The 22,678-nt window shown below is 46.4% G+C and overlaps 1 protein-coding gene and 1 long non-coding RNA gene across 3 annotated transcripts in view; one reads left to right on the top strand and one right to left on the bottom strand.

The window, feature by feature from the left end:
- Window positions 1–12,405, bottom strand: part of RGMA (repulsive guidance molecule BMP co-receptor a) — a 40,647-nt gene extending 28,242 nt beyond the window's left edge. Inside the window, exons 1-2 of one of the 2 annotated variants that reach the window (XM_006123331.4) lie at window positions 12,153–12,405; window positions 311–426 (exon numbers count right to left, since the gene is read on the bottom strand). In XM_006123331.4, the coding sequence (XP_006123393.2) occupies window positions 311–426; window positions 12,153–12,166 (130 nt within the window). In that variant the 5' untranslated portion in view covers window positions 12,167–12,405. Of the gene's footprint in view, window positions 1–310; window positions 427–681; window positions 801–12,152 lie in introns of those variants that run through there. The other variant, XM_006123332.4, reaches the window with a different exon arrangement.
- Window positions 12,400–22,678, top strand: part of LOC142818298 (uncharacterized) — a 172,299-nt gene continuing 162,020 nt past the window's right edge. The window contains exon 1 of the long non-coding RNA XR_012895720.1: window positions 12,400–12,532. This is a non-coding gene — a long non-coding RNA (uncharacterized LOC142818298). The remainder of the gene's footprint in view (window positions 12,533–22,678) is intronic.

Here is a 22,678-nt window from a genome sequence, read left to right as displayed (position 1 = left end):
GAACAGTCCGGAGGGGAGCTACTTTCCGCCTCTAGCTCACAAAGCTCCGACTTGCCTTCGAGTCTCCCCCCTGCAGGGGCGAGATGGGGCTGCGGGGGCAGAGAGGTAGGCACCAGGCGGAGGTCAAGAAAGACAAACACATGCCGGGGGGTTGCGCTGGAAGCTCGGCCCCGCTAGCTTTTCAACATGTGGCGAGCTGCTGCAGAGAGCGAGCGAGACAGAGAGGCCCGCAGCCAGGGAGGGGGTCGCTGAGACGGCTTAGCAAAGGCTTTGTACGAAAAGTCTTCAACCCAACCGGGCTGTTCCTTACCTGGAGGGAAGATGCAGAGAAAGACAGGGAGGAGGTGGAAGAATCCCAGGGCTGTGGATCCTGCCCCTCTCCCCATACCCATCCATCCAGCTCGAGCTTTTACCACTAGCCTCTCCCTAGAAGAGTTTAAAAAAAAAAAAAAAGAAAGAGAGAGAGAGAGAGAAAGGAAAAAAAGGGAAAAATAAATCAATCGAAAGGAAGGAGAGGAACTAAAAAAGAAGCACGCAGCCCCCCAGCGAGAGAAGCTCTGGCTGGCTGTGCAGGGCAGGGAGCCCTTCACTGGCAGGCTCCAGGCGCCTCTGGATTGAAATTACACAGACTTCTCCCCCCCCCTTCTCCCCTCCTTTCCCCCCTTACAAAACAGCCCGCACCATCAGTCATCCCCGCTGCCTTCCAATGTCTGCCGCGCTCTTCCTTTCTCCCCGGCTCCTCCAGTCAGGAGCCAGCGTCTCCGCCTCCCGAACCAGGCAGGCTCCTGTTACAGCCAGCAGCGCCTTGGCGAGGGGTGGGGGAATAGAAGGGGCGGAGGAATTAATTCATTCCATGCACTAGTCTAGAGTCAGGGGCGAGGGTGGGGAGGCCGGTTACTCTATAGAACTAACCACAGACCCCCCTAAAACTCAGAGCACCCCTGAGGAAAGAGAAACACACCCAGCTCCTGGCTGGATCAGGTTCTGCCTGGCTGGGGAGCTGTGGTCCCTTCTGCAGCGGCAAGGAAGGGAACAGGGTGGCATCCCAGATTTCTCTCCCAGAGCAAATTTCAGTTGGGTTTGCCAGTCACAATAATTTTTTTTCTAGCCATCATCAAGCGCTTGGGATCTGAAAACCGCCTACCTAGTGAGACAGTAATGCTGACCACTGGTTTTCAAAAGGCTGCCAAAAGGTTAACTGGGTAGACCCTGAAGGGAAGGAAAGATCATTGCCTCCTTTGGGAAACTGAGGCATGGAGGCCCAGCTCCTCAAAGGTATTTAGGCTCCTAAATCCCATTGAAGATCGGGGCTTGAGAGTACATAATTTAGCCAAGGTCGCCCACTGACTGCATGGCAGAGAAAGAGGACCCAGGAGTTCCTGTCTCTCAGCCCTGTATGGAAGATGCAGAGAAAGACAGGGAGGGTTTGGAAGAATCCCAGGGCAGTGGATTCTGTCCCTCTTCCCATACCCATCCACTTACTGTGCTGACATCCCTTGTCACAGGAAATTCTGCCATTAGAAACCAGCATGCTGTAGGTGTACGTGTTTCTCAACAGAATTCAGCTCACACTTCCACAGCTGCATTCATGGGAGTGAAGTAAACCCATATGACTCAGAAACACACATGGAGCAAATTTCACAGCTCCATGTCGTTAGTCTGATAAATGTTAGATAGAAATGGAAATGCTCTATTAAGTCACTAAGAGCATGTCTACACAGCAGTGTTTTTTCAGAACAACACATTATTTCAAAATAAAAACATGTGCATCTACACAGCAAGACATTATTTTGAAATAATGTTGAGCTGGAGGACTTCTTGCTCCAACTCCTAATTTCACAAGGATTAAGGGAAATTGAAGGAAGAGTGCTAAGGGTATGTCTAGACTGGGGTTTTTCCGGGAGGTATCCTGGAAAAACTCCCCCACATCCAGGGAATGTGTTTGCTCTTCCACTTTTTTTTTTGTTTGCGTTCTATGAGGAAAAAGGGCTCCTCCGAAAGAGGAGGCTTTTCCGCCATTTGGCCCCATCTATACAGGGCCAAATGGCAGAAAAGCCTCTTCCAAAAAAAGCAATCAGAAAAAGCTACGCAAATTGCAGAGTGCAATTTGCGTAGCCTTTTCTGAAAAAAGGCTATAGTGTAGACCTAGCCTGAGTAGACAGCGCCAAAAGCTGAATTAAGCTATTTTGACTTGACATAGCTGAAGATGTGTAGCTTAATTTGACTTTTGCCCTGCCATGTAGACGTGCCGTTAGTTGAGTTCCCAAACAATGAAGGGGATAGTTCCTATCATACATTTACTGGTGTTTTCTCAAGACCAATGTTAAATAGTCATCCAAATACCTTTTCTGCATTTCCACAAGGTTCCCATCCTATAGCCTAGCCTGACAGATCTCACTGTCAAGCTGTTGTTGCTGATATTGAATTTGTCTCTATAGGTCTAGGAGAGTTTTACTCCATAGCTGCGTCTAGACTGGCAAGTTTTTCCACAAAAGCAGTTGCTTTTCCAGAAAAACTTGCCAGCTGTCTACACTGGCTGCTTGAATTTGCGCAAGAACACTGACAATCTAATGTAAGATTGTCAGTGTTCTTCCGCAAATACTATGCTGCTCCCGTTCGGGAAAAAGCCCTCTTGCGCAAATGTATTTGCACAAGAGGGCCAATGTAGACAGGTAAAAACTGTTTTGCGCAAAAAAGCCCCGATGGCGAAAATGGCAATCAGGACTTTCTTGCGCGAAACCGTGTCTAGATTGGCACGGACGCTTTTCCGCAAAAAGTGCTTTTGCGCAAAAGCATCCGTGCCAATCTAGACGCTCTTTTCCGCAAATGCTTTTAACGGAAAAACTTTTCCGTTAAAAGCATTTGCGGAAAATCATGCCAGTCTAGACGTAGCCCATCAGTATAATGAGTGATTGCAGGACTAGTCATTCCAATGTGGACACTCTTCTTCAAATATAAAAATGATGTTCTTCAGTTTAGCTTCTGTCACTTGAGAACTGTGGCTAAACCAAAGAATGTTGTTCTTAAGAATATCTCTCTAGGAAAATTATACCGCATAACTAGATTTGTTTAAAATTCACTCATTTGCCTGTAGCAAAAGTACTTTCCCTGGAGCAAGCTCAAACTACAATGAGCTAAGGCCACTGTAATTCTGGTCAATTCATTTTAGTTAATTCATCAGAACTTTCCTTGCCATTGTAATGCTGATGGGAAGAGTGTTTCCATCAATGCAGGTAATCTACCTCTCCAAAAGGTGGATGGATGCTAGGTTGATACAAGAATTCTTCCCTCTACCTAGCTGCATTTACAGTTGGGTTAGCCTGACCTAACTGCAGCTCACAGAGGGCAAAATTTGTCAGAGTGCAGAGTCATGCAGCTAAGGTGACTTAAGTGTTAGGTTTAGACCAGGCTTTAAAAAAGAACCTGCCTGGGGAAAGTGCGGAGGCTGCAATAAGATCACATATTTTGAGGCAAATTTGTCAAATATCTCCATTTGGCTATTGTGTTAAGAGGTGGGGTTTAGTATCAGAGGTGGGGTTTGATTTTCCAAAACTCCAAATGGCCACATAGGCTGAAAGTATATGGGTAGTTTGGAGGGGGAAATAGTGGGGGCATTGTCCCCTCCCAAAATGCAAGCCTCGATCAGACATCTCCAAGTGCAAGCCTGTTGACCTGACTGTAGCCTCCCCCCCATATATAAGTCCAACTATGCCTATGGCTGCAACGCTGGATTTTTATCAAGCCCTTATGAAAAATAAAGACGATTCTGCGCGGAATCAAAAGTGTAGTTGCGGGTGAGGAGTCTTGTCCGCTTGACCAAAGGGCTGTAAAAAGGGATGACCAAAGGGATGCAAAAAGTGAACCATTTAACCAGTTACTCAGCAAGCATTAGGCTTATTGGAATACTTGCCAAGTAACCAGTTGGATGGGCAGGCTGGAGCAGCCCTGGATGAATCCAGGCCGGCTGTGACCACAGCTGCACTGGGTGTGGGCCATGCCAGAGCAGCCCGGGCAATGAGGCGAAGCCTGAGCTGGGACATCCTGGCCCCAAATGCGCTGGAGCAGCCCAGGCAGCCAGGCAGGATCCCCACTGTGCCAGAGAGCAGGGCTGGCGGGGCCCCAGCTGCACTGCAGTGGAATGGGCAGACAGGCCAGCAGGACCCTGGCCCCAGCCACAGAGGCCTGGGCAGCCAGGTGGAACCTCGACTGCGCTGGTGCAGGCTGGCGAGATCCAAGCCCTGGCTGTGTGGGGGTGGCTGGCGGGACCCTGGCCCTGGTCACACCAGGCCAGCAGGAAGGACCCTGTCCCCTCTTACACAGCCCAGGAGGGAGGGCAGGAATCCGGCCCGAGCTGCCATCCACCAGCCTGTCAGCGGTTAACCAGTGAAACTGTCTAATTGTTATCAGCTTAACCGGTTAACTATTTTAATTGGATATTTATATCCCTAGAGGCAACACTGACTGCACTGTCCCTTATTTCTTTTCTTCCGAAAGCCTGAACACCGTCACCAAGAAGGATCTTACATCTAGATTACACTTTCATCAGTCCTTTACAAACAATACACAGTGGACACTTCATCCACAACAGACATGCAGCCACTGTAAGGAAGATCACAACAATGCTGTACAACAGCTTGACACAGGCAGCCGAGAGGAGGTATCCGTGGTCCAGCGGGCTGCTGGGGTGTATAGGGTAGAATGTAGTGTTCGGAACTGGAATTAGAATAGGATGATAGGGCTAACACACCCTGTCTCCTGACTAAAAGTGTCCGTATGATTATATTTGGGCTAGCAGACAGGTGTATGTATCTTATGGAAGACAAGATGACCCGTGACATACCACTCACCTTGGTGAGACTTTGACCCTACGTAGCCACAGTGGACTGAGATACGGACTAAGTGTTGTCTGACACTCTAAGGGTCAAATGCATCCCTGATGTAACTCCATTGACTTCCATGGACTCACAACCAGGACGAATTTGTGCTAACTCTTTGGTTATTAAAGAAGGTTCCACTAATCAAAGACTCCTACAATACCAAGACAGGAGGCAAATCTACCCTTGAACCCTATGGACCTGACTCTGCCGCCACTGAAATCAATGGAAGTAGAACAGGGCTTTATAGAACCCCATAACAATATTTACTGTCTTCTCCTAAGTAATCATTCTTCCTATCTACATAGAGAGCATCCTGTTTCATCTTGTGTGTGTGTGTATGGAGGTGTGTATGTGTGTGCACGAGTGTGTGTGTGTGTGCACATTACATACATGTGCAACTTACAAAGGGGATGGAGAAATCATGACAAATGGTATGTAAGCCTCTGCTGTTCTAAGTTAGACCATGCACTACCATTGATTTAATGGAGCTGAATGAATGTACCTGAAGAATAATTTGAACCATTACATTTAGAGTTGATGCCACTGTTCCCTGTAAATTGTGCACTTGTGCAGCTCCCCAAGAGACATTCAAATGCCACCCAGCTAATTAGCAGAGTGCCCACAATTATTATTTTTGTTTCTCCTGGTGGTCCACATGTGCACAGGCCTTGATGCACATAACATTATTCTGCACATAGATGGAAAAATTTGCACATGAATGAAAAAGATTAGTGGGAACATTGGTTGATACCTCCTCTCACAGCCTCTCCTAATGAATTTGATACCTATAATTACACTGTTAAAATAGTAAATATGGGCAATTTGGAAGACTTTATTATGCTTGTAGCTAGTGGTAAGAGCAGCAGGAGAATGAAAGTCAGGACTCCTGATTCTATTACTGACTCTCACAAAAATGGACTATGTGGCTTCTGTCCACCAATCTATCTAACCACGGTGATTTTATTCACCATTCAATTTAGTATCTAGAGAAATTTAGTATTTAGAAACTTATTTAAGAAAGTAATGTCACTGCTCTATGCCTTAGTTACCCTATTTGTAAAAATGGGGATAACACCTCCTTGCAGAGGCCAAGAAACAATCAACTGATGCTTGCCAAGTACTTTGGGAGCCTGGACTGAAAGTTTTAAGAGCACAATTCTGCTCTCATTTAAATCAATGACAGAACTCTTATTAATTTTAATGAGTGGAGAACTGGGCCCCAAACAGCAAGTATGATATAATCTTCTGTAATAACACATGATATTATTTCAGTTCACAAACCACCATTTAACATCTAGGGCTGTAAAAGACTGCAGTTTGTAACCTGTATCATATGTATAAATGTCGATGTATGCGTAATGTAGATAATACAGCTACTGATGAGAGATTTTTCAGAACTTACTTATCTTTTTTCTCAGTGTTTCCATCTGATTACAAAGAGCCTCAAATGTTTAGCTACCAAATGCAGGCGAGTCAAGTTGAGAGACGAGATGTATGTGTGTGCATGTCACTAAACACACTGGCTGTGTCTGGACTGCATCCCTTTTCCGTAAAAGGGATGCAAATTAGACACATCGCAATTGCGATTTTTCCTCTTAAAAAAAGGAATAAGGGATCTTTCAGAAAAGGCTTTATTTTCCGAAAGATCCCCTTCTAGACTGGTGCTTTTTTCCTGCAAAGCTCTGAGCCGGAAAAAAGCGGTAGCCATGTTTATGCAAATGAAGCGGGGGGATTTAAATCCCCGGTTCATTTGCAATTGCGATGTGTCTAGTTTGCATCCCTTTTACAGAAAAGGGATGCAGTCTAGACACAGCCACTGTGTGTTAGAGTATTTGGACCTGGTGCCAAATGTGAATACCATGACTGATGGGCAATAGTAAAAAATAGCCAAGTTATTCATCAATTTCAAAACAGAACAACCAATGCCAACCTCAAATCTAGAAGATTCCCATATGAGGTGATCCCCATGTTCTGACCTTCCCAAAAAACAATGGCTGTCTACCTGCAATGCAAAGACCTAGATGGAACAGCACACATCTCTGAAACAGGCACATTTCTCCCACACCCATTTTGTTGGCTCTCCCCTTTGGCACAGTGTGACTATAGACTAGCGCCCTGGCTACAACTTGCTAATTGGCCTTGCTTGTATTGTTACCCCCTCTTCCCTGCCTGTTTGCTTGGCTGGCTTGTGTCTAGTTTTAAACTCTTTGGGCTCGTCTACACTGGCCCCTTTTCCGAAAGGGGCATGCTAATTTGACAGGTCGTAATAGGGAAATCCACGGGGGATTTAAATATCCCCCGCGGCATTTAAATAAAAATGTCCGCCGCTTTTTTCCGGCTTTTAGAAAAGCCGGAAAAGAGCGTCTACACTGGCCCCAATCCTCCGGAAAAAAGCCCAAAGTAGGAATAAGAGATCCTCCGGAAAAGGGCTTTTTTCCGGAGGATCGGGGCCAGTGTAGACGCTCTTTTCCGGCTTTTCTAAAAGCCGGAAAAAAGCGGCGGACATTTTTATTTAAATGCCGCGGGGGATATTTAAATCCCCCGCGGATTTCCCTATTACGACTTGTCAAATTAGCATGCCCCTTTCGGAAAAGGGGCCAATGTAGACGTAGCCTTTGAGGCAGGGCTGACTTTTAGGGCATGTCTTCACAACTTGCTGCATTGACGGCAGGAATCGATTCAGCGAGGGTCGATGTATCACATCTGACCAAGCACTCTCCCATCAACTCGGGTATTCCACTAAAATGAGAAGAGTAAGCTGAGTTGATGGGTGAGCGTCAGCTGTCCACTTACCATGGTGATGATACCATGGTAAGCAGGCCTAAGTATGTCAACTTCAGCTATGTAATTCACATAGATGAAGTTGTGTAACTTATGTTGACAGCCCACGGGCATATAGACAAGGCCTTAAAATGTGTTCATATAGAGCCTAACTCAACAGGGCACTGTTTGGGGGGGTGGGGCTCGGGCTCTTGGTGCTATTGCTGTAAACATAATTCTAACAGTGGCCATGGAGGCATGAGGTTCCCAGGATTACATGTGTTCAGGCTGGCCAGTGTGTTTCACTCATGCTCTGCAGAGATAAGACAAAGCCCCTAATATTGGGATGTCTGGTCACTCTTACAACATGTATTGGAATTTGGTTTAACAGAATTCTGATCCATCCCAAAAGAGGGAGAGGGAGAACATTGACTCTTTGGCATGACACAACTCTTTCACGCAATACACAGTCAACTGGTGGAACTCCTTGCCAGAGGATGTCATGAAGACCAGGACTTTAACAGGGTTCAAAAAAGAGCTAGATAAATCCATTTAATTAATAGGTCCATTAATGACTATTAGCCAGGATGGGTAGGAATGGTGCACCTAGCCTCTGTTTGTCAGAAGCTGGGAATGGGCAAACGGGGTGGGATAATGTGATGATTGCCTGTTCTGTTCATTCCTTCTGCGGGTACCTAGCATTGGTCAATGTCGAAAGACAGGCTGCTGAGCTAGATGGATCTTTGGTCTGACTCAGTATTATGGTCCTTATATTATGTAAAGGATCAATTAAGCTCTGGGAAGTAATGACAAGTAATTTTAAAATTTAAAATGAACATGCAAATTAGAAGATTCCTCCCCTCCTTTTTTTAAAGCCCAGCAATTTACTCTGCATCCTTCTGCCACAGGGATCCAAACCTTAGAGTTTGTGAGATGGTGCTTAGATGGAGAGAACATTGCAGTATTTTTAAACAAGAGCTGTCTTTACCCTACATTTAATTACCACTCACTACACTAGTCTTTCTCAAAGGCTGCACAGCAACATTATTTCGAAATAACATAGTCTGCATCTACACAGCTGGCAGTAATTTCGACATAATATCAAAATACTGTCAAGCTGGAGGCCTCCTTACTCCGACTTGTGTAACCCTCATTCTAAGTCAGAGGAAGAGTGCTCTATTTCGAAATAAGTGCTGTGTAGACAGCACCAAAATCTCAAAATAAGCTATTCTGAAATAAGCTATGCAATTGCACAATTGCATAGCTTATTTTGAGTTAAGCCCTTCTGTGTAGATGCACAGATGTTTGGTAGCAGCTTTGTATATGTGTTGCCCTGAATTCTTTTTGCTTCCAGGTAAGTATCTCACAATGCTGCTCTGCTAACATGTTTTCCTACCCTGAGAAATCTGTGTACAGCAACTGATAGGCAAAGTATTCTATTGCAGGCTTCATTAGTGCACTGGACATAGTAGCTACAATACCTTAATGGGGTAGGTCGGGGAGATGGTATCTGAAAGATGTTTTAAAGAGAAGAGTGCAGACTGATTATTGCTTGGCACAGAGGATTCCTCATTACAACAGCTGAGTTTTTGGAGCTTGGGCAATCTAAATATACATCTGCTTATGGGGACTGTGGACTCAGTATGCTGGCTATTTAAAGGGACATGGTTAGGTACCAGTTTTAGGTTATTAAGATTGTGTAATGCCAAATATTTTAGCTTTTATACAGCACATTCCATCCAATACACTCAAAACTCTCTACAAATCAATTAAGCTTTTTCAAAACCTCATGAGGAGAGTAAAGATATTTTGGTAGGGACAGCTACATGATATGATCATGTAGAACAACTTGTACCAGTATAATGGGCTGTCAGTTCCTAATGCAGTAGTGATCAAGCTAGACAGGGAGGAGGAATGTGTGAAAAAATCCTTCATTCCCACCCACAAAAGAAAGCAAATGAGCCTGGATACTCTCAATAGAATAAAGCTTATCATGTCAACATGTTTGACAGGTTGTTTGCAGTGTAGTTATAGCTGTGTTGGTCTCCCTGTTTTAGAGAGACAAGGTGGGCGAGATATATCTTTTATTGGACTAACTTCTGTTGGTGAAAGAGATGAGCTTTGAAGTTTACAAGTCCTGTGTAAATTCAGCAGTTTGTCTCTTTCACCGAGTTGGTCCAATCAAATGTTACCTTACCCCTTTATTTGACAGGGGACATTCAACTCCCTTCCCCCCAATTTGTTTGCACAATATTGTGGGGCTAGGCTTGAATCTCACATATTGCATAATATAATCTTTCCTTGTTCTGAAGTGTTTAAAAAGTTGGCTGGAATTCTTCTGTATATTTAGTTCTCTGCAGGGAGCTGGGCCTTTATGCCCATCTTCTACTCTGAGTAAATCCCAGACAACATTCCTATTGCATCTACTTCACAACTGAGCAAACCTTTAATAAACAATTGAGCGAATAGCTGGTCATGTCTAGAAGAACGTTTCACGACTGTTGGTGAAACGTGTGGGCTGAGTAGCAAATCTGGTTAACTTCTGACTGCCAGAAAATAAATAGACCCAATTTTCAATCCCTTTTGATTTTCTGTCACAACGGAGAGAATCAATTTAGTATAACTGGGCAATATTCTAAAATCTACTTTTGTCTCTAGATATTGCAAATATATTTTTCTAACCCTCCTCTCCACATCCAAACAGGATGTCTAAGTTTATCTCCTAGATGTGTCATTAAAAGGTAACAGGACTTTCTGTGGAACAGCTGGATGGAAATAAGTATTTGGAAGGCTAGATCACCAATATACTGTGGCTGGCAAACACAGGAGTTTAAGAGTGTCCCAGAGCAAGGAGGAGCCTGCAGGAGATCCTCTTTAAAGTGTCCTCTGATTTCTCATGGAAACAGCGTACCCTCCCCACTTGGTTCTTTTAGTGTGGATTCCTGAAGATGATGCCTAGAAATATGACCCACCCCACCATGCCATCTCTACTTTCTTAGGAAAGGGCCAAGGACAGTCTAGTAAATGTCACTAGGTATTTTTTTAAATGGCCTGGATACCTTCAGGGAAGATAAATCATTACAAAAAACGAGTCTAGTAAAAATCCCAATTAACCTATCCTTCTGAATTTCCCATACCCGTTATACTCCCCATCCTAACAGAGAATGAAATTGGATTGAGACTGTATTTTTCTAGCAGGGATCAGCACATGTGCGCTCTCCCAGGGTTAAATAGAGCCCGAAGCTCGTTTCTTTCCAGTAGGTGGCGCTGTTATCCCTAAACAGTTTGCCAAAATAGCCAATTTATAAAATAAATGCAATCCAGCGCTGCCTTAAGCCACATGACATAGCATCAGCCTGCACGCTCCCATTAAAATCTCAATTTGGGGAAATTGATTCTACCTCTGAGCAATTGCAACACAATTACTCCAACAGGCAGCAATCAAGAATCACATCAAAACAACACCACACTGCCTCAGAACCACCACCACAACAAAAAGCACCTGTCTTGCAAACGCACCATGATTTCCTTGAAGACCTATGACAACATGCGAATCCCAGAATGAAAACAACACTTAAAGAGGCTGTTTTGCAACCTCATTGGCGGTTCTAAAATGTCCTAACTCAAGGCCATATTCTGCCATCCTGACATTGATCAATGCCTTTTTGCCCACTGAAATCAAGTGGGCCTTTTTATCCAGTAAGGCATTACTTACCAGGAGGAAAGGGAGCAGAATCTAGCCCTCTGAGATGACTACAATGGTTGCTTTAGCCCACATAGCTATCCATCTCTCTCTCGGTACTTACTTGGTTCTCATCCCCACAGTATCTGCCTAGCCTGGGCATCTGTCAAACACTGGCCAGCTCTTGAAACATGCTGTATTTTTAAAGCATTATAGTCGGGGATAGGAACACGGCTATGCATATTGATCCTTCTCTGGTTTGCAGTAACGATGACCTGGTTGCAAGCTAAGCACCGGGAAGGAGGGGGGGGGCATTCCAAAATGTTTCAGGGTTTCTTTAATCAATGTTTTGCAATTAAATTCACTTTTTCGTTTAGCTCGGAAGAAGTTGGCACAAGGACGCTTCATGTCTGATGGCAACCCGGAGAAAAAAAAATGGGAGGGAGGGGGGAGGAGGGAGACTCGTATCTAGCTATCTACATCCATAGAGCATGCAAGGAAGAAGAAGCAAAGAGCCCAGAGCCAGCCTTTTAAAAACGGGTTGAGAAACTAGACGGAGGACCCCAAGGGAAGGCCACTGATTCTCAACAGGTCCCAAGGCAGGCAGAGCACCTGGCTAGGAAGCAAATCAAAAAGCAATTAGGGAAGGGGGGGGGGGAGCATGCCGGAAACAGAGTCCAGGGTGCAACCCCAAGAGCTGCAAGCAGGTTAGGAAGCAAGCAACGGTTCAACGCAGGGTGACCCTGGGTTGCAGGGAACAGACCCCGGGGGTTGATGCCTTGTTCCCCCCCCCCACCCCTTTTCCCCCAACCTCCCCGGGCTCCGGGGCTTACCTTATCGACTGCATGAGCCTCTCCAGCCCGCGGGGGGGGGTGTCAGTGGGAGGGAGGGGCAGACGGACGCTCCCAGGCCCGGGAGGGGGGAGAGGGTGGGATTATCCGCAAAAGGGCAACCCCCCCTCCCTTCCCAAAGCGCCCCCGGTAGGGTGAAGAGCTCGCCCCTCTCTTCAGCAGCGGGACAGGGCGGGCAGCATCTCCCCCTGCAGCGGCATGTCTGCGCGAGGCTGGCGGAGCCGGGGCAGGGTGAGAAAGGGAAGTGGCTTCCCAAGCAGCTCACTCAGCCGGGGAGATAAAGCGAAGCAGATAGACAGGCAGGCACGGCCCCCCCCCTCCCTTCCCGTCGCGGCGAGGGCTCCATGTGCTGGTGTGAGGAGGTTAGTTAGCATGCGGAAGGGGGGGAGTGTGTGGAAAGCAGGCGGCTCGGTGCGCGGCGAGGAGGAGGAGGGGGGGAGAGGAGAGGCTGGGCGCCCCAGCAGAAGCGGGGCTGTATCTGGGGGCAGCAGAAGAGCCAGCAGCCCCCATGGGCAGGGAGCGAGGGTGCAGGCGAGCGGAACGGGGACAGTGAGCGCACAAGACCCTGCCCTCCCAGGGTTCATTCCTGGCGGGTTTAGACTTGGCCGCTTTCCAGTCCTGCCCTGCAAGAGTTAGGACTGTCCACCTGCAGCTGAACCGTCTGACAGGGGGGGGGAAAGAGATTTGGAAATGGCTATTTCCAGGGCGTGGGGGAATTCGAATCAGATAACATACACACAGGCTATGTCTAGACTGCAGGCTTCTTTCGAAAGAGCCTCTTTCAAAAGATCGCGTCTAGACTGCCGGCGGATCTTTCGAAAGAGAAATCCGCTTTTTCGAAAGAGAGCACCCAGCGAGTCTGGATGCTCTCTTTCGAAGACGGCCTCTTTACATTGAAGAACGCCTTCTTTCGAAAGAGGGACTTTCGAAAGAAGGCGTTCTTCCTCGTAAATTGAGGTTTACCGCCATCGAAAGAAAAGCCGCGTTCTTTCGAAATAATTTCGAAAGAACGCGGCTTGAGTCTGGACGCAGGGGAAGTTTTTTCGGGAAAAGGCTACTTTTCCCGAAAAAACCCCTGAGTCTGGACACGGCCACAGTGTGTGCGCGCACATGCACACCACCTAGTTGCAATCCGTCTACATGGACTTCTCTTAACACACACAGAGCGGGAGGGAGCACAGAAAGGACTGTCTAGCGCTGCTAATGTATGCATGCATTGTAGATAAGGTATTGGGTAAAGCAAATCAACCCCAACATGCTGGGGCAAGTGGATTTTCTCTTTTCACCTTTCCCTAGCTGGGAAAAGAGAAGAGAGCAGTACAAAATGAAGGAGTGCAGCCAGGAGAGAAAGGGGAAACGGCTTCCCAGTGCATTGTGCTGGAGGATAGAATCATAAAAATGACATAGCAAGGCAGATCTGTTATGTCCCAGGAGTGGGGAATAAATAAGAGGAGAGAATCCATTGAAAGGTGTAAGGAAAATTGGGATTAAATAGTTTGTGAGCTGCTGCTGTCAGTTTTATCAGGCAGGAGAGGGATGCCTGTGTCCTAACTCAAACTGCACATATTGTACATGTCACACAACTCATTAGGCAACCAAAGCTGTCCCCTATGGAGTTAGAATTTTGCCATTGATTTCAATGGGAACAGTGTGATGAAGAAATTACACACAACAGGAACACCCAGATGTTTAGGAACCTGTTCTAGTCCTGACCTGGATCCCTCATTTGATGTTGGAACATGTAGAAATCAAAGTTATGATACTATGGAGAGGCTGGCCCACCAAATTCAGAACCAAAGAGGGACTTTGGGCATGCTTGGAATAAGCCTACACGGAACTATTTCCCTAGATATCATTACCGCCTTTACTTTTTTTTTTAAATAGAAAGTAAATGAATGCAAAGCTCTGTGGGCCAGACAGGCAATTAATTACTGCAGTCCCAGAGCTGTGAACATGCTAAATATGCAGTTGCCTTTGCAAATGTGCAGATAGTAACAGATGTTTGCAAAAAAAAACCCCAAAAAACCACAACAACAAAAAACCCCTCCCCCCCCAAAAAGCCAAAACAAAAGCTTAAAAATCTTTTAAAACAGATCTTTGCACAGTATTTTTCAGTGTGGAAGGCAACAAATGCTAATGGCAGCTATCAACTGCTTGATTAAGTCTTCAAAAAAAAAAAAAAAAAAGTGCCCGGATTTAACAATGTGAGCCAGCATGTATTAAATGCAAATTAGAAAACAAGCATGTATTAACAGTAACAAATTCACCAAAGAAGTGGGTTGTGTCCAGGAAAGCTCATGATACCATCTATATATTTTATTAGTCTCTAAGGTGCCACTCATTTTTCAAAGTTACAGACTAACACAGCTACCCCTCTAGACTTAGTAACAAATAAAAACATCCTGGCAGTAAAGCTGCAGTAGAGCAAAGATGTCTTCTTTTTTAAAGCATGAATCTCTCAAGCAGACACTGTTGAACCAGAACGAGTTTAATCTTGGGTCAGGTGTGAAAGAACTAGGGACAGTTTGATGCCTAGTATAAAACTTGTAGCATCCCTCTAATAATAACTAATCATTTTATCGTGTCCCGATGCCCCTCCAACAGGGACTCTTGCTGTGCTAGGCACTGTAGAGACACACAGCGAAACACAGAGCCTGCCCTGAAGACATTACAGTCTTGTTTAAGACAAGACACAACAAGTGAGTGTAACAAGTAGAAAAGGTGTGGAGTGGAAATGAGAACATGCATTTCCATAAGCCAGCTGTGCACATGGCAGGGTGGGTTCCAGTCAGATCATTTAAAACCATTACAAAGGTACATGTAAATACATAACTAAGGCAACCATCAGAAGTCCTGATTGACCCCTATCTACAATTAACTTTAGGCATCACCAGAGGAGTTGACACCTTCTGCTTCAAGTGGGAAGTGCATTTCTTTGACCTTGTCTTCTCTAACATAAATAGAGAGGAAGATATATATGTAAATTAAAAACATCTCAACATAGCAAAACAAGTCATTTCCCTGCACATTCATCTCTTCTTGGGGAGAGGATGAGAAAACAAACCACATGTGACAATGGCCTCTCTTAATTTTTTCCATCCATGTGTGGAATAACTTTTACTATGTGCACCAAGGTATGTGTGGATGTGCACCAGCAGTAGAAATGCATGCTGGCTGTGGATACCGTGGGTGCTCTCCTAATCTTTGGGTGGCACCTGAATCGCTCTTGGGTGTCTGCCCACGCACTCAGCTTACAGGGAACACCAGTGACAGATATGTAGTCACACTGCTGAATGCGCTACTGCAGATGTGGCCAGTCCGAGCCTGAGAAGGTGCCACCATTTACCAATGTACATCGCCAAAGAGCTACAGTCATTTGTCAGCAGTCTCCATCAGGTGCCTTCTCTCCCGTCTTCAGTATCTTTTGCTCACCAACAGCCCCACCAATCAGTGCTTCCTCTTCCTTCCCCGCGCCTCCTGCCTACTGCAATCAGCTGTTTCATGGCTCTCAGGAGGCTCTGTGGGGAAGGGAAGGAGCGAGGGTGCAATATGCTTGGAGGAGGAGGTGGAGCCAGGAGTTGAGCACTGGAAAGTTGGCACCAGCTGCTGCAGCCCCAGAGTCAGTGCCTGAGCAAGGAGCCGCATATGAACTTCAGAAAAGCCACAGGTTGGCCACCCCTGCGCTACTGGAAGAGGCTCAGATTGATAAGTGCAGTATAAGGACTGACATAGCATAGGCTAGAATCACAGTCCAAGTCTTCTGTAAGGTCCTTTGCTTAGTGGACTTGGGTCTTCCTGTCTCTGAATCATGCTTCCTCCCCACTACTCCCAAACACATCTGCAGGGATCAACACAGGTCTGTTGTAGCTGGTAGTTTGTGGTGTGAGAATCTCTGGGTATGTCTACACAGCAGGGCAAAAGTTGAATTAAGCTACGCAACTTCAGTTACGTCAATTGTGTAACTGAAGTTAAAATAGCTTACTTCGGCTTTAGGTGCTGTCTACACTGCAGGAAGTTGAAGGAAAACCACTCTTACTTCAACTTCCCTTACGCCTCGTGAAATGCAGGTTGCAGGAGTCGGAGTAAGAAGTCCTCCAGCTTGAAGTTATTTTGAAATAATGGTTTGCTGTGTAGATGCACACTTTGTTATTTCCAAACAATGTCAGTTATTCTGAAATAACACTGCCGTGTAGACGTACCCTCAGAGAGCAGATGTTTTCATTAGGAAGGGCCTCTGCTGAAGAATTCAGGATCCATACCTTGGTCTTTTCTATAGTGCCTATCATTGAAATACCTAAGTGCGGACGAGCTTGAGTCTTGCTATTTCGAGGGCACCGTCCAAGATTCATGTCTTTGCACTGATGACAGTGACTGTCAAACAGTTCAGCAGCCACTTTCTCTTGGAAACCCGTCACCGGGTAGGACCCTGTGGAGGAAGTGACATAAGTTAATGGAAGGATGGAGCGTCTGATCCATTGCATTATATACAGGCAGTCCCCGGGTTACATGGATCCGACTTACATCGGATCCCTACTTACAAACGGGGTGAGGCAAACCCGCACTAGCTGCTTACCCCCAGCAGACCAGGGAGACGCGAAGCTAGCGCCCCCCCTCCAGCAGACCAGGGAGACATGGAGTGGCTTTTCTCAGCAGACACCTCAGCTTGAGAATAAAGGACTGAGGGAAGTGAGGTGTGGGAGAATAAAACTGAGCTCTGGAGAAATGTTTGGCTAGAGTTTCCCCTACAATATGTACCAGTTCCGACTTACATACAAATTCAACTTAAGAACAAACCTACAGTCCCTATCTTGTACGTAACCCAGGGACTGCCTGTACATGGTGCCTCCATTCTGTGGATTAGACATGCATTGATCAGACAGATCAGAGAGAGCAACACGCTTTGCCTGTCTTGTTTTCCTACTGCTGCATGGGAGCCTACTGCAAAAGCTACACACGAAATGGGTGTATAAATGAAAGACTCCTCCAGACCACACAAAGGGACTAGGTCAGAGCTAACAAGGAATTGCACCAAGGAGGGTAAATAGCAAGCTCGCAAAGGTGAAAGATTCACAGAAGATGTGAGCTATGAAAGAAGCCCAAAGTTCCTCCATGATTTTAGTGTAGTAGAGAGGCTGGTAGCGTACTTGTCTAGACCCTCAGGCATTTGAAAAAGATACTGTCAGGAAATATAGGCTTGTGAAGAAAGGGTTAGAACAATCTAATCCCAGTAGAAATATTTGCATGGTGTTGGTTTTTTGGTTTGTTTTCCCAACAATTCAGTAAAGGCTATTTTCTTTACAGAGATGCGTCCTCCCTTCCCTACACCCCATATTACTGCAAATGCAGACACTGCAGTAGCTCACTATGCAAGGGCTGGAAAGGGCATCAAACACACCAGCCACATTGCTTGAACACCAACCCTTCCCTCCTCCAGGCAACCAGTTATTCTTGTTTTGTAAGCTCTCATTTTTAACTTGACACTGTCTGTAGGCAGCAAGAACAAGACAGGTACAATAGCAGGCGGAACAGCAAACACAAACTCTGATCACCAGAGGGACACCACAAACCATGGCAGGTACTAATACATTGTGGAGAAAGCCCAATAGTTCAGCAAAGCTTGTGCCTAACTCTGAAGTTAATGGAACTACTATCGTTCTTGAAGTTAGGTTCTTGTTTAAATACATCGCTGAGTCAGGGCCTTAGAGAGTTTTCAGCATTTTTGAGTGATCCCTGACGCTCAGACCTGAAGTCAATTTAATCCAACTCATCTACACTAGACCTGGAAGGTTGGGTTAAGGTACGCAACTCCAGCTATGTAAAATATGTAGCTGGGATCGGCTTAGCTTAAGATGAGGTTGGTGCCATCTTCACAGAGGGAGGCGAACAGAAACAAATGCTCCCATCAGCTTCCCTTACTCCTTGCAACTGCGAGAAGTACCGGTGCCAACAGAAGCCGCCCTCAGCATTTGATTTAGCGGGTCTTAACTAGACTCTCTAAATCAAATGCCAGAAGATCGCTCCCTGGCATGACAAGTGGAGACTTGGCCTCATCATTTTACAGAGTTACACCCACTCAAGCAAGAAGTTGTTAAAAGTTGTATCACTTGTGAAATCATAGAATCATAGAATCATAGGACTGGAAGGGACCTCAAGAGGTCATCGAGTCCAGCCCCCTGCCCTCAAGGCAGGACCAAGCTCTGTCTACACCATCCCTGACAGATGTCTATCTAACCTGTTCTTAAATATCTCCAGAGAGGGAGATTCCACCACCTCCCTTGGCAATTTATTCCAATATTTGACCACCCTGACAGTTAGGAATTTTTTCCTAATGTCCAATCTAAACCTCCCTTGCTGCACTTTAAGCCCATTACTCCTTGTCCTGTCCTCAGAAATCAAGAGGAACAAATTTTCTCCTTCCTCCTTGTGACACCCTTTTAGATATTTGAAAACCGCTATCATGTCCCCCCTTAATCTTCTTTTTTCCAAACTAAACAAGCCCAGTTCATGAAGCCTGGCTTCATAGGTCATGTTCTCTAGACCTTTAATCATTCTTGTCACTCTTCTCTGTACCCTTTCCAATTTCTCCACATCTTTCTTGAAATGTGGCGCCCAGAACTGGACACAGTGCTCCAGCTGAGGCCTAACTAGTGCAGAGTAGAGCGGCAGAATGACTTCACGAGTTTTGCTTACAACACACCTGTTGATACAACCTAGAATCATATTTGCTTTTTTTGCAGCAGCGTCACACTGTTGACTCATATTCAACTTGTGGTCCACTATGACCCCTAGATCCCTTTCCGCCATGCTCCTTCCTAGTCAGTCGCTTCCCATCTTGTATGTATGGAACTGATTGTTCCTTCCTAAGTGGAGCACTTTGCATTTCTCTTTATTAAACTTCATCCTGTTTACCTCTGACCATTTCTCTAACTTGCTAAGGTCATTTTGAATTATGTCCCTATCCTCCAAAGAAGTTGCAACCCCACCCAGTTTGGTATCATCTGCAAACTTAATAAGCGTACTCTCTATCCCAATATCTACATCATTGATGAAGATATTGAACAGTACGGGTCCCAAACCAGACCCTTGCGGAATTATTGCTCTTTCATAGGCATTCTTGGATTGCTTCCTAATGATGGATTCTCATCAGTCCCAACGTGTAAAAAATGTCATGGGAGCAGTGCAAAGCAAGGATTCAACACTCACTGTCACCGAATCAAAAATCTGCTAGCAGAGATTCCAGTTTCATACTTCAGTGAATCCGCTGACCAGCAACTGAGGCCAGGAGGAAGTTTCTCCTTCCTGGGATCTCTTAGGTTGCAATTCATCAAGGTAATTGAGTATGTGCTTAATATTAAACATGTGAATTAACCACATTGGGCACAGACATCCCAAAATTGCCTGCACACCCCAGCTGCCCAGGAAGGCTTCTCTGGCCTTCAGGGAGGGCTGGGATTGGGGCTGCAGCACAGTAGCCCAGGAATTTGGCTACTGGAGAGGGCCAGGGCCACAGCATGAGAGCCTCAGCCCTCCAAGTGGCCAGGAAGGATTAGGCTAGGGGTGGGCACGGCTTGGCTTCAGGGATGAGCCTCAGGCAGAAGGGGTAGGATTGGGTTTGCCTTCCCCACCTGGGCCTTCACCCAATGCCCATGCCATCGAACTCAATGGAACCATTAACATACTTAAAATTAACCATGTGTTTTAAGTACCTGGCTGAACTGGGGCCTTCGACAGCCTGTATTTTAGAACATACTTGGTCAGTTACATTGATTTCATGAATTCATGCAGTAAATGTGAAATTCAGCGTGAGACTATACACAGATTAGCTACAGAGGCGATGTATATATAGAGCGAGGAGATTGAATACATCCAGCCCCTCCTGGGATCGGCTAATCTTGTGACGATTTCTGTTAGGATGACTAAACGTTACACGACAAGGTATAAAACCCGCCCAGCAGGACATGACCTGAGCAAAAACGGAGCCTTATTGTTGTATTGACACCTAACCCCATTTCCTGGGCAGGAATGTGATTAGAAAACCAGTCTGATATTGTTAGAGCCCATATAGGAAATTGGCAGGGGAGGTGTTTGTTTATAATGTGAATTTAGGCTGCAGAGTTCAGAAGATCTCAGCGCCCACAGCTGGAGACAGGTTTCTAACAGGGATGAAAAATCCTGTTTAATTGGTTAGCCGGTTAAACCTATTGTTTAACTGATTAACCGATTAAAAGGAGGATGAGTGTGTGTGGGGGGGCACTCTGGCCCGGCTGAAGCAGCCCCCCCACCCACTCCTGGGCTGGAGTACCCCCACCTCCACCTTTGGCAGGGGCTGCTCCCACCCAGAGGAAGCAGCCCCTGTCCATGATGGGCCCCCTGCAGGACTGGAGCAGCCCTCTACCCACAGCAGTCAGGGAGGCGCTCCAGCCCCCACCGGTTGTTCTTAACCGGTAAGCCTCTCTTGTTAAGGCTGAGGCTTACCCTTTAACCTGTTAACCAGTTAAACCTTCACATTTCTAGTTTCTAAATGAGATCGGCAGGGTGAGTAGCACAATAGGAGCAGCCGTGCACAGTGCACTGGTGAAAATCTGGGCTTCTCGGAGTTGCCTGAATGAGAACTGCGCTTTCCCCAAAATCTGACCCACAATGGGGGTGCTGAGGTCTTGGAAATCAGGCTCTGAGCTTCTTGTGGTCCCTAGTATTTCATGCAAAATAGGGGAATGACATTCCCGGAAGTTACCTGGAGCCCTTTCGCTGCAGAAGAATCTCTTCTCCTCTGCATTGTGTTCACATCAGTTACCATCACCTTCAGTGGCCAGTGGCTTAGTTCTACAAGGAAGTAACTTGAGGACAATAGAACATAGTCACTTTGTGGAATTCTCTTGTCCTTTCAAGTGGGCATTTCGCTCTTCGGTAAAGAAAATCAACCCGTCCTTCTGAACGTGCACATAATGGTGGGGCGGCACAAGCAGACAAGGCGATGACAGTCATTCCAGAGAATTCAGGGAGAAGAGGAGAGAAGTCTTTGCTCTCCATGAGCTAATGGATCCTGTTGTTAGTAGACTGGTCTAGACCATGTGGATGCTTTGGACACTGGCAGATATAGGGAAGCTGATAGGATGTAAGAGGCACGTGAATCCAACGGTACCCACGTGCCCATCCAAAAATGTCTCCTAGCCAAGTAGAATTCCCTTTGGGTAGAATGCACAAATACATGTTCATTCAAAAGAGAAGTAGGGCCCGCTGAGGTCTCAATGTGACAGGGGTTGACGATTGCTGTCTGGGACCCACAACAGCTTAACACAGCTCTGGTCCAGTGCTCAGCATTGGTCCATGGACATTCCTGTCCTCACAGTCATTATTCACTGCAAGATCAGCTTCTCCGCTAGGAGCTGGTGGGAATGGGGCCAGGAAGGTAGAAATGGTCAAACCACTTCAGATTAGATGAGACCAAGGTTGGTGACAGACTTTGCCAGTCTGTGGACAATGTGGGCAGGGCTCCCTCCCAAAGGGGCAGGGCCTTGGGCAGAATGGGCGGGTCTAAGGGCAGCCGGCCATCAGCACTGCCTGGACTGTGCCACCCGGGGTTCCGGAGGTGATTTAAAAGGGCCAGGAGCCCCAGGCAACTGCCCCCTTAGCCCCTTCCTGTTGGTGGCCCTGGATGAGCCCAACCTGAACCTTAGCTAAGACTGTTTCTGAGGTCTATTCAAATACGTTACAAACTCATCTTCCCTCTTTCTGTGCAGAGCTGGGACCCGGCCAGGCAAGAAGTAGCTCAATAATATATCTCCCCAGGTTTTCTGGCCCAATAAGAATCAGGAATTATTGGAAACATCAGGACTGTTGTCCGAGTGAGTGGGTGCATGGAGTCCCCGGAAAACAAGGGTGTGATTGGGAGACCCCACCACCTGCTAGGGAAGGAACTTCCCACAGCCCTATTAGAGACATGCTCCACCTGTGGGATGACTGACTGATTGCCTGCCAGTCCGAGGGGGCAGAACTGGAGGATGAGCTATTAGTCAGCTCAGCCTTATAAAAGTGTCCGGAATCTTGGGAAGACAAGGATGTAGAGGAGGCAAGAGACTCTTCTGCAGGAGGAGGCTGGAAATCAGGTCACAGAATCATAGAACACTAGAATTGGAAGGGACCTCGAGAGGTCGTCGAGTCCAGTCCCCTGCCCTCATGGCAGGACTCAGCACCATCCAGATCTAGGTCATAGGACTAGAGCTAAATCTCATGATGGGTTCTTGGAGGAAGGTGCCAGGGAAACAGTCCTGGAGCAGCTGTGCTGGCTGGGACACAGGGAGCAGGGTAGTCTCCTGTGGGGGGAACCCGCAATTAAGGCCTATGAAGAGATGCCCTGGAGGGCAGAAGACCATTGGGATTTCTTTGTTATCTAAACCAGAGGTTCTTGCAACACATTTTTTAGTAGCTTCAGAGTACGAACACCAACTCTTGCTGGTGGCCACCCGGACCCTTTTTCCGAAAAATACTTAATTAACGTTAGGAGAAAC

The sequence above is a fragment of the Pelodiscus sinensis genome, chromosome 14, assembly GCF_049634645.1.
Source record: "Pelodiscus sinensis isolate JC-2024 chromosome 14, ASM4963464v1, whole genome shotgun sequence".
NCBI classification, from domain to species: domain Eukaryota; kingdom Metazoa; phylum Chordata; order Testudines; family Trionychidae; genus Pelodiscus; species Pelodiscus sinensis.
The sequence above is the reverse complement of the archived record's forward strand: the minus strand, read 5'-3'. Positions and strand labels throughout refer to the sequence as shown.